This window comes from Apteryx rowi, unplaced genomic scaffold, assembly GCF_003343035.1.
Source record: "Apteryx rowi isolate R43461 unplaced genomic scaffold, aptRow1 scaffold_662, whole genome shotgun sequence".
Lineage (NCBI taxonomy): Eukaryota > Metazoa > Chordata > Aves > Apterygiformes > Apterygidae > Apteryx > Apteryx rowi.
In genome coordinates this window covers 111,851-122,640 of record NW_020450941.1, presented here as the reverse complement: position 1 = coordinate 122,640, position 10,790 = coordinate 111,851, and the positions used below count along the sequence as shown (strand labels likewise).

Sequence of the window (10,790 nt, the reverse complement as noted above, 5' to 3'; positions counted from 1 at the left end):
CGGGAAGGGCGCGCGCCGCGTTTGAACGGGGGCCGCGACCGTTAGCGGCCGCCGCGACCGTTAACGGCCGCTCCCGCGGCCTAGCGGCGCTGCTGGATGCCCCGGCCCGGCCTCTGTCCTTGGCGCGGGGGGGGGGGGCGCCGGGGCCCAGCTCGGCTCGGGGGGCGCCGGGCTGYTTCGGCCTGYGGCACGGCCTGGCCGTGATCCCCGRGAGCCYCCCCGGCTCAGGCCYGCTTCTCTCTCGCAGGATGAAGAGCGTGTGGTCTCCCCTTTCCTCACCATGGAGCCCTTCCCAGCGCTGACCTTCCAGAGCCACAGGAACTCTCAAAAAGAGATTCTCATATGCACTGTATAGCAGGAACTCTGCTCCCAAGCCGGCTTATTTAGTTTATTTAATTTTATAACGTTATTTATTATAGCCTTTTCATACCTCATATTTTGTTTACATATCCAAGTCGCGAGTTCCTGTTAATCYGAAACCACTAAAGGTAGAATCATGGAGTTAACCCATGTTGCACCCACAGCTGCTGGAGAGCTGCTGGTGAGCACTGTAGCGGCCATGGTCCCCGCTCCGATGACRGCCTTCCTCTGGATGTTGATATTGGGCTTTGTCATCGCCTTCATCTTGGCATTCTCCGTTGGGGCCAATGATGTGGCAAACTCTTTTGGAACCGCGGTCGGGTCGGGCGTAGTGACTCTACGGCAAGCGTGCGTCTTGGCGAGCATCTTTGAGACGGTGGGCTCTGTCCTCCTGGGAGCCAAAGTGAGCGAGACCATCCGGAAGGGGCTGATTGATGTGTATATGTACAACTCTACGCAGGAGCTGTTAATGGCTGGTTCAATCAGTGCCATGTTTGGTGAGTAACTGCCCTGCTGGGATCGTGAGGGGATGGGCTGAAGTTCAGCACGCGCCAGCCTCGTGCTCCGGGCTGTGGCCGGTTCGCACCGTACTGCGGTGGTGGCAGCTCCCTTACCAGGCTTTTTCTTGTGCTTCAGGATCGGCTGTGTGGCAGCTAGTGGCTTCGTTCTTGAAGCTTCCCATTTCTGGTACCCATTGTATCGTTGGAGCAACAATTGGCTTTTCCCTGGTGGCCAAAGGGCAAGAAGGTGTCAAGTGGTCAGAGCTGCTTAAAATTGGTAAGTCCGACTTGCCGATGGCTTCGGAAGCGGCATAAGCATGTGTGTGCGAGATCCACTGCAACYGTACCAGCCCAGGGCTTCCCCTTGCAGTAGCGGGGTACTAATCACACCTCTTCTCTCCTAGTGTTGTCCTGGTTCATCTCACCCCTCCTTTCTGGCATCATGTCTGCTATCCTGTTCTTCCTTGTCCGTAGGTTCATCCTTTGTAAGGTAAGGATGGGCTAGCTGTGGGCTGCGTGTTCTGACAGCTTGGGGCTTCCCAGGTGCTTTCTTTGTAGGACCCAAGATGCTCGTTAGGTTGGCTTACTTGCATCCGAACTTCTCCAGCAGCATCTGTCTGGACATGTGCTTGCTGTGATGCTGCTGACTCCTCATCCAGGAGGAGCTGAAGRGATGGGAAAACTAGATCTCCATGAAATGGAGCCTAGGAGATGAGGAGCTTTTACTTACCTCCCCCAGAACATCTGGGCTGGTCATCTCCTGCCTGGCCTAAGCAGGAACAGCTGGAGCTTGCAAGCAGCTCCGAATTGATAAGATCGGAGCTGCTGGCCAGGCTTTTGCCTGGCTGCTTCACTGGTGGTGAAAGGCTGAAGCTCCGTCGTGCTGCAGATGAAGGCAGTAACTGACAGCAATGGCTTAAAAACAGGAGGGCCGGAATTGTCCCTGGTGCTGTGGAAACTGCGCGCTCTTCCTCAGGAGAGGCTGGCTGAGCAGCCCACATCTTCAGGCTGTTCTGCATCTTCCTGAGCACTAACAGTTTTTAGTGCAGGTTTGGCTGGTTTTAAGCCTTCAAAGCAAGAAGGGTTCTAGCACCTTTTTTGGGGTGCTGCTTTGTGCTCAAAGGCGTGATTTGTCTGCTTTAGCATTAACATATAGGTGCAGGAGCTGTTTTGGGATAGGCCACCCTGAGGAATGAGTTCGGGGTGACCTGAGGCTTTCCTTCAGGTCACATTGTCCGCGATTCCTTGTCCTGGGAGCTGTAGATCAAGGTGTGAGGTGAAACCTGCAGTTGAGGCTCCCCAAAGAAAATATTCCAGGTTCTTCCCTGCTGAAAATGCTGGGAAGCAGCCGCTGCTTCCTGAACAGCCTCTGAGGCTCTAAATGAACCAAAGCCTCTCTGGCTGGGAAATATTTCCACAGTGGAAACATTTCCACTGTTTGAAGTGTCTGAAAGTCCAGGAAATGGTACTGGGCACTTGAAATGTTTGAAATGGAGGTGGCAGCTCTAGATGTTCACTTTCCGAAGTGATGAACTGATGAACCTGAAGCGCGCTGATGCTGCTGGTCAGGGATTTTTCAGCCAGCTGCCCGGACGACTGAACTTTGGCATTGCTGTATAATCAGTTTGTTCTGCGCATTTGAGGTTAATGACTTAAATTATTTGGGGTCTCGGGTCTGTTTGTGCTTTAAGAGATGGTAAGATCTTATCGCTGCTGCTCCTACCTGGCAGCCCTCTGGAACGGTTTAGCGTCACTGCTGTCAGAGTAACCTTGCATAACTGGCCTTTCGGAGCCGCGCTGCCACTTAACGTGTCCCATTGTCAAGCGATTCTGGCACCGAATAACGCGGTTGCTCTGTCCTGCTCAATGTTTAGTAAYGCTCGGTGTGTTTGCATCAACACCGGACCCAGATCGCTGGGCAGCGGCGGAGATTAAGTGCTCCTGCTGCTTGGGTGAGGGCCTCTGTGTGCAGGTATGCGGCTGAATAAGCTGCTTGTATGAGTAATGGACTCTCTTAATTGGGCAAAGTCAGCTGGAAAGAGGTAAAAGCTCTGCCTGACAAATGGCTTTGTCTGAAAGGACCCGGTGATTTTAAAAAGAAGTACAGCTGGTGCCTTGGGAATTCTGCAGGTTGAATAGGAAGGCAAATGCTAGGCTTGGAGGAGCCAGGCCTCCTCTGCCTCCTGATGAAGAGCAGTGGTGGAGTCTGTCTGCTGGAAGCAGGCTGCTCGTGTGCTAGACCTCGGCTCGCTGGCTGCCTGGGGCTGCCCAGGTTTTTGGCTGCGCTTCTGCCTCGGAAGAGCCCAGGCAGCGTTGAGCTCTCGGTCCTGTCCCGCGCTTGGATCGCCGGGGAGCACAGGGCTCTCGACCGCGTCGCAAATTCCTCGGGCAACCCGTTGCCTTCTCCCACCTTCTCTGCCCTCGGAGATAGCTGGGGAATCTCGCTGTGCAGCAGCTCTTCCGACAGCTCTGATGGATGATTTGCTAACTGGAATGTAGTGGAAAAGCTGTCTGGAGCCTTCTGGGGCCTCTCCCAGAGCTGGCTTTTGGCAGAGCTTAGGGGAGCACGGTGTTTTAGTCAGCAGTTGACTGAAGGCACGCGCACCTTTCGGGAAGGGCTGTTTAGCTGCTCCTCAGCTGCTGCCCAGGCCTTGAAGCAACCTGGGGGGGGGGGGGAGAGTGGCAGTGCCTGCGGCCTGGATTTCTGCAGCTCTGAACGTTGTTTTGCAGACGGATCCTGTTCCCAATGGCTTGCGAGCTTTGCCCGTCTTCTATGCCTGTACCGTGGGGATCAACCTCTTCTCCATCACGTATACTGGTGCACCTTGTAAGTACCTGTCAGAATACTTAAGCCTGAATTTTAAAATTCTTCACAAAACCTCCATTAAATGCACGATTTACCCCTTTTTTGCTTTACAGGGCTGAAATCTCCTAGAAGGCGGCTGGCCTGTGCCGGTTACAGAAGGCTGCAGGCTAGCGTGCGCTGAGTTCTAAAACTAGCTAGTTGCCCAAACCAAAGAGGCCTGCTCAAACTAAACCTCCCCCCCAGACCTTTCTCCTTAGACTTCACAGGACTGGCAGATAACATGACTTCCCCTTCCTTCTCTTACCTGTGCTAAAACTCGGGTACCCAGCTGCTGCTGAAGAGACTCCTTGGGCTCCCCCTTCTCCAGTAGTGAGGCTAGGAGCAGRGCCGGAGCCGGGGACAGGAGTTTGTGGCCTTGTGATTCACCTAGTCCCTAAGAATAAACTAATTATCCCCGAGACTTCCTGGCGCGAAGAGCTGGCATACTGCAGCTGGCACCTGTACTGAGAAGAGGAGTTCGTGCTTCAGTTTGCGACTCTTTGGGAATGCCAAATTGAAGTGTGCGTTTGGCTGTCGTGTAGAGGGACGGACGCAGGGCAGGACTGGAAAAGCGCCGCGGCTGTTGTCAGGCTGGCTTGGCGCCGCGGGGTAGCTTTGCATAATAAGCAGGAGACCCGCAGAGCTGGAAGGCGAGCTGCCGTAGAAAAACTCGAATCATAACTTCCACCAGTCGGAGCAGCTCAGCGTGAGTTGTTTTCGGTCTGAGTGGGTTTCCTGTTGTGGAACAGTGAAAGAGGTCATTGGGAGCTGGAGGTGGAGTGACAGCAGTCGGTGTTGGCTTTTGAGGGTTTTCTCTGTAAACAGCGACTGGAAAGCTTTTTTGGAGGGATGTCAGCTTTCCCTTGGGTCTCTGGCTTGCTCAGATGCACCATCCAGCCTGGGAGCGTCCCAGAGATGTGGGCTGTGAGGAGAAGGCAGCAGGGGAGCGCTGGGATTCTCCGAGGGGGTGTTAAGAGGCACTGGGGCTTGTAAAGCGGCAGCAGCACTGCTTCAAACCAGTTTCCAGTTTGGCACTTCCCTAGACAGATTCATATTTAACTTAAGGCCTGAATTTAAGGAGGGGGTTGGGCGAGCTCAGTGCTGCTTAATGTGGGGTTTGTAGCCTTCGGCAAGGCAGGTTTATTGTAAGCAAATTGCAGCTTACAGGTTAACCGGCTGTATAAGGTAGCTGTGACATGGTTGCCGGTGGTGCGTTAGGAGCCGTAAAGTTCTTGGCTGCAGCAGAAGATGCAGGAGTCGAGCCGTCGCAAGCCTTCGATATCCTGCCTGGGGGCTGCAGCAGGCTGTATAATGTAAAGCTGCTGCTAAAAGTCACACTGCATGTGAGAATGCCTGTAAGTAGGTCACTTAACACCTTGGCTGCCTCTCCTGGTGAAGAGGCAGTTTGGGCTTAAGTTTCTAGTGACTTGTCTAGCTGGGAAGAAAAAAAAACCCTCCTCCCAGAGCAGCTAGAGGAGTTAATGGAGACATCTGGCTCTCCGGTGGGAGCAGCCGAGGTCCCGTGTGTCGCTCTCCCCTGGTTGCTCCCAGACTGGCGTGCTGGGGAAACAGCACTGTCTGCTGCAGTGGCTTTGCTCTTTTTTTCCCCTCTTTTTTTTTTTTTTTCCTTTGACATTGCAGCAAGTCAGGACACAAGGCTGTGTGTATACGGTGTTGACAACTCGGCTTGGGTGCGAATGCTCCGGTTGCTCGCTGCTAGGGCAGAACGCACGCCAGTCACTAATCGGGTTTGGCTGTGGGAGGGAGGGAAAAGTGTCTGAACACGCRAAAGGGGATTAGCTTGCGATGGGGAGCTCGTAACCTGGTGGGGCTTCTATGTGGGTTAAGCTCTTGGTTTCTGTATGGTCGGCGGTGGATTTTCTCTGTACGCTGGAAGCTCGTTTCTCCCTGCCGTGGAGCTGGCGGACAAACTAGCTCAGGACGTTGCAGGCGGTCGGAGGCTCTGTGCTGGGTACCGGTTCCTCAAGCTGAAGAACATAGTCATACATTGAGGGGGCTGTTGCCCTGGGGTTTTCAAGATCCGTTGTTTTATTTCCTAGTGCTGGGCTTTGACAAACTTCCTCTCTGGGGTATCCTCCTAATTTCGGCGGGGAGTGCTGTTGTCTGTGCTCTCATCGTCTGGTTCTTTGTATGTCCGAGAATGAAGAAGAAAATCGAACGTAAGTAACTGCTGGCTCTGCCGTTCTTTGGGGAAGGGCATGTTTTTGCTAACCAACTTCTTTCTGCAGAGGGGGATTTCGTTAGCCACAGGGCTGTTATTAGCAGGGACACTTAGCTTAAGTTAGCACTTAAGCCGCTCCGCGAACCCTGAGTCACTCAAGGCATTTCTAATCAAGCTGTTGACTGTTGTTGGACCCTTCATGCTTCTAACCAGCAGCAGCACCTGAGCGCTGCCCTCAGAGCCCCCAAAATGTCCCCTCTAAGTAGCTGTCATGCTGCTGCATGGTGTCTGGCAGCCAACTCCTCTGCTGCCCCTCTGGATGAGCAGGGTGATGTCTCCACTGGGCAATAAATGCTGTTTCATACTGAGCATCCAYGCAGAGTGTGGGGAAGGCGACATGCCTGATAACTGGTGTAACCTTTAATCCTGCACATACCTGGGGATCAATCTTTGGCTTGGCGGATGCAGATCACAAGTTTAAAGCTGCGTAATCTTATGAAATCCTTGCCCTGGAGCAAAAATATCTCTTGAAAGGCATCCAAGGCAGCGGTCCCAAGCTCTGACTTCCTCGTGGAGCAGGGAGCTCTCCCGGAGTAGCGTGTGGTCTCGCATATAAATTTCATGTGCAGTCCCAGGCATTTAAAGAACTGTAGATGAGGGGATAACAAGTGTCCTTGTCAAGCTTGTGTAATTGGGGAGTGACTAACAGCTTTATGGCTGCCCTTGAAATTCTTCCAGAGCTTCAGCTTAACTCCTGCCTGCTAACCCAGCGTGCCTGCTGGATGGCAGTGCTGGGAAGAGGTCACGCTCAAACCCCGCAGCCTCGCTCGTGTGCGCTGCAGCGGGACGCGAGCTCTGCGGCTCGGCTAGGAAGCGCTACGGAGGCTTTACGCCACCGTGGGTCATGTCTCCAAGGCGAAGGTGGCTTTTGTGTGTGCTGGCCAACCTCGTGTTTTCACCTGAAGGCAGCAGGCTTCCTGGTAGAGGGGGGGAGTAACTGTCTTGGTTTCCAGGGGGTGAAAACATTGGCTTGGCTCTTCCAGTGGAACAGGAAACCAAGCTGCCTCTGCGAGGTGGAGCCTGACTCCTGGCAAATTGGGCTGTTTGGGTTCGTAAGCTAGCACCGGGTGTTGGGCTGAGCTGAGGAAGTAGGAGAGAAGTTGGGGTGTTTACCAGGCGCTTTCCTGTCGCCTTCGGGAGTCATCGCCACATGAGAAGCAGCTATTTGTGTAAATTAGCTTGTGGCAAAAAGCGCTTCCAATGGCGGCTGGAAATGAGGATGTAGCCTTGTGTACTCGGAGATAACCGTAACTTGTGATTGGCAGAAGAGGAATCTCTGCTGTAGGAATAACAGGCAAAAAGCCCCATAATGTTGCTCACCACACCCAGTGTGGGTGTGCGGGGGCCTAAAAATAGGAGATGAGCTGGCTTATGACAGTCTGGCTGTTGTGACAAGGTGTGACTGCTGAGCATTAACGTGGAAGGGGGAGAGTTAGCAAAGTTCAGAGCTGGGGGAGCTGTAAACTAATTTAGCTGCTGTAAATCTGAGCCATGAGGGGTGCTGGCCTGCCCCTGCTCTTTGCCCTCCCCAGGGAGGAGGAGCAGGGTGGACATGGGCTCCATGGCTTTGGCTGCGGTGGTGGGAAGGGGTTTAATGGCAGCTGCCTCTCTTCGCAGGAGAGATTAAATCAAGTCCTTCAGAAAGCCCCCTGATGGAGAAGAACAGCAATTTGAAGGAAGATCACGAGGAGCCCAAAGTGCCATTGGGCAACAGCGTGGGCGATGCCAAGAGCCCCGTTGCCGACGCGGTGTCGGCTGTGCCGCACCGGGTGGTTGTGGAGGAGAGAACTGTCTCCTTCAACCTGGGAGACTTGGAGGAGGCCCCGGAGCGCGAGAGGCTCCCTAGCATTGACCTGAAGGAAACCAACATTGACAGTGGTGAGCAGATGGATCGATAAAGGGGTTGCAGGGATCTGTGGGTGGCCTTGGCTGTGGTTTTTACGTGTGTCCCTGCAAAACTGGTATCCCTGGGAGCTAAAGGCCCTTTCTCTCAGCAGGAGCCGTGCAGCTGCCCAACGGCAACCTCGTGCAGTTCAACCAGGCCGTGAGCCACCACATCAACTCCAGCGGGCAGTACCAGTACCACACCGTGCACAAGGACTCGGGCCTCTACAAGGAGCTGCTGCATAAACTGCACCTTGCCAAAATGGGGGACTGCATGGGGGACTCGGGGGACAAGCCGCTGCGGCGCAACAACAGTTACACCTCCTACACCATGGCCATCTGCGGCATGCCCCTGGACTCCTTCCGGGCCAAGGAGGGCGAGCCCAAGGGGGAGGAGATGGAGAAGCTGACCTGGCCTGCCGCTGACACGAAGAAGAGGGCCCGCATGGACAGCTACACCAGCTACTGCAACGCGGTGGCGGATGCCCACCCGGCCGCTGATGTGGATCTGAACACGGCCCAGGTGGAGATGGGCATTAGCGACAGGAAGTGCAGCAGTAACTCCCTGGAAGAGTGGCACGACCAGGACAAACCAGAGGTGTCCCTCCTCTTCCAGTTCCTGCAGATCCTGACGGCCTGCTTTGGCTCTTTTGCTCATGGTGGCAATGATGTCAGGTCAGTTGAGTTAGCCGAAGCGGCGGGTTTGCTCGCTGGTTCTGACATGGTTGTGTGCTGCCCTCCTGAGCCTGTGCGTGCAATGCCAGGAGTGAGGGTGGAGCGATGAAGCTGCTGGCCCTCTAGAAAAGCTCTTGTTTCTCTTGCAGCAATGCCATAGGCCCTCTGGTTGCCCTCTACCTTGTCTACCAGACGGGTGACGTGGCCACAAAGGTGGCAACTCCCATCTGGCTGCTGCTGTATGGAGGTGCCGGCATCTGCATTGGCTTGTGGGTCTGGGGAAGGAGAGTCATTCAGACGATGGGGAAGGACCTGACTCCCATCACACCATCAAGGTAAGGCCTTGCTTGAGGCCAACTTCAGGTGGCTGCAGAGCAGCATCCTGCCCTGGATAAGGGAGAGCTTCCAAGACTCCACCCTTGCTCGGCTGGAGGAGCTGGGGTGTGCTGCCACTGCAGCCCACGGGGGCCCTGTGACATGTCCCTCCATGCAGAGCCACCTCTCCAGCTCGTTAGCCCTTGAGGGATCAATCCTGAGAGCCTGGAGAGCCGAGCGGGGACCTGATGTGGGGAGAGCAGCCCCAAGGCTTGCTGCTGAACAGGCCCGATAAATCGGATAGCGCGCGGGGTGCTTGGTGCCGGCCCTCTCCGCGTTTCCCACGCTCTTGCTCTTCCCCCAGTGGCTTCAGCATCGAGCTGGCGTCCGCCCTGACGGTGGTGATCGCCTCCAACGTCGGCCTCCCCATCAGCACGACCCACTGCAAGGTAAGCGGGAGCCAGGGGTTAATGGCTGCGCCGGCGGCGCTGACGCCTGGTGGGACCTGGYGAGGTGCAAACTCCAAACGCTGGCGCTTAGCGCCTGTTCGGGAGCTCCCAAAATAGGCTGCTGGGTGGCCTTTAGTTCACGGGCCTGCAATTTGCATTTCAATGGGGGGGTGGCAGCGTGCTGAAGAGCAGGCCCAACAGGAATGAAGGCAGAGTCCCTGGAAAAAAGGCGCTCGGGGAAGCACTTGGAATCCAGAGCTGGGGCAGAACAAAAACCAGCTTTGAGGGACCTTTTACAGCTCTGCCAAGCGGCCCGGGCTGCTCGGCCATGGGAACCTGCGCTCTGCTGTGTTTCTTCCGCATCAAAGCTTGTGGGAGGCAGCTTCTTGCCAAGCCTTTTCTCCTCCGGCTTGATCCTGGCTGGGATCTGCTGGGAAGCCTGTGGCAGCGAGGGCCTTGAGCGAGACCCTTGGCCGTGCCGGGGGGCTCTTTGGTCAGAAGGGGAAAGCTCGGAGCTGGCTCTGGGAAGAGGGTTGCTGGGCTGCTCGCAGGAGGAACAAGCCACCTCTGTGCTCCCCCCTGGAGAGCAGGAGCTGCCCCCCAGGGGCAGGGAGACGCCGGGCACAAGGCAGCCCCCCCTCAAATGCAGCCGGTTTCTCCTGCAGGTGGGCTCTGTCGTCTCTGTGGGCTGGCTCCGCTCCAAGAAGGCGGTGGACTGGCGCCTCTTCCGCAACATCTTCATGGCCTGGTTTGTCACAGTCCCCATCTCGGGCCTCATCAGCGCCGCCATCATGGCAGTGTTCAAGTACGCCATCCTGGGGGTGTGAGGGGCCGGGCTGCGGCCCCCCCCCCTCGCTCCGCCGCCGCGGGCGCCTCGCAGCTCGCGCTGTACCCGCTTCCGTGCTAATGATCGTCTCGACTAGCCGCAAGAATAGCCAGGGCGGACTCTTCCCCGGGCGCCTCCCCACGCGGGCTGTGAATTACTGTAGGTTTCCGTACTTTTCTATTGGGCTTTCCTCAACTCTGTCTAGTGTTGTCACCGAAATGTGTTTTTCCTTCTTTATTTTTGAAAAACTTTGGCGCTAAGTTTCTAGACGCGGTGGGTGCAGCGCTAAGCCTGCGCTCGCCCCAGAGGGGTGACTATCCCCCTGCTGCATAGCTTTAGATTAGCAGCTTGGGGAGGCCCCTTTTTCTTTTTTTTTTTAAAAAAAACACCTCTTAATGACTTAATGAAGATCCTCTTGCCGTGATTCCTTCTGGAGTGAGGGCTGGGGCTGGTTCTTGCCCTGCGGAGGTAGGTTGTCCCCCCCTGTCCCCCCCCGGCAAGCGGGCTGTCACGTGTTCAGCTTTGCCTCCATCGCCGTAGTGTGGCGCAAACAAGAGAAGCTGCAGTACCATCACGCTCTTGCCGCCTGTGGTGTCGTTTTTTGGGGAGGGGGGCAGCCCCCGGACCCCCCAAACGCGCCGCGGCCCTCGCTCACCGCTGCTACCTCGGACTCTATAATAAAGATTTCCTTCTT

The 10,790-nt window shown here is 55.6% G+C and overlaps 1 protein-coding gene across 2 annotated transcripts; it reads left to right on the top strand.

Moving 5' to 3' along the window:
* The first annotated feature begins 228 nt into the window (after positions 1-228).
* Positions 229-10,670, top strand: SLC20A1 (solute carrier family 20 member 1). 2 transcript variants are annotated; one of them, XM_026085236.1, is made up of 10 exons: positions 229-857; positions 997-1,137; positions 1,265-1,350; positions 3,591-3,687; positions 5,766-5,885; positions 7,565-7,825; positions 7,945-8,506; positions 8,656-8,841; positions 9,186-9,270; positions 9,936-10,670. In XM_026085236.1, exons 1-10 carry the CDS (start codon positions 497-499, stop codon positions 10,095-10,097), a joined length of 2,061 nt encoding a protein of 686 aa, XP_025941021.1. In that variant the 5' UTR covers positions 229-496; the 3' UTR covers positions 10,098-10,670. The 2 variants fall into 2 exon arrangements, with proteins under 2 accessions (XP_025941021.1, XP_025941020.1); XM_026085235.1 differs by having other exon boundaries at positions 7,942-8,506.
* The last annotated feature ends 120 nt before the right edge of the window (positions 10,671-10,790 follow it).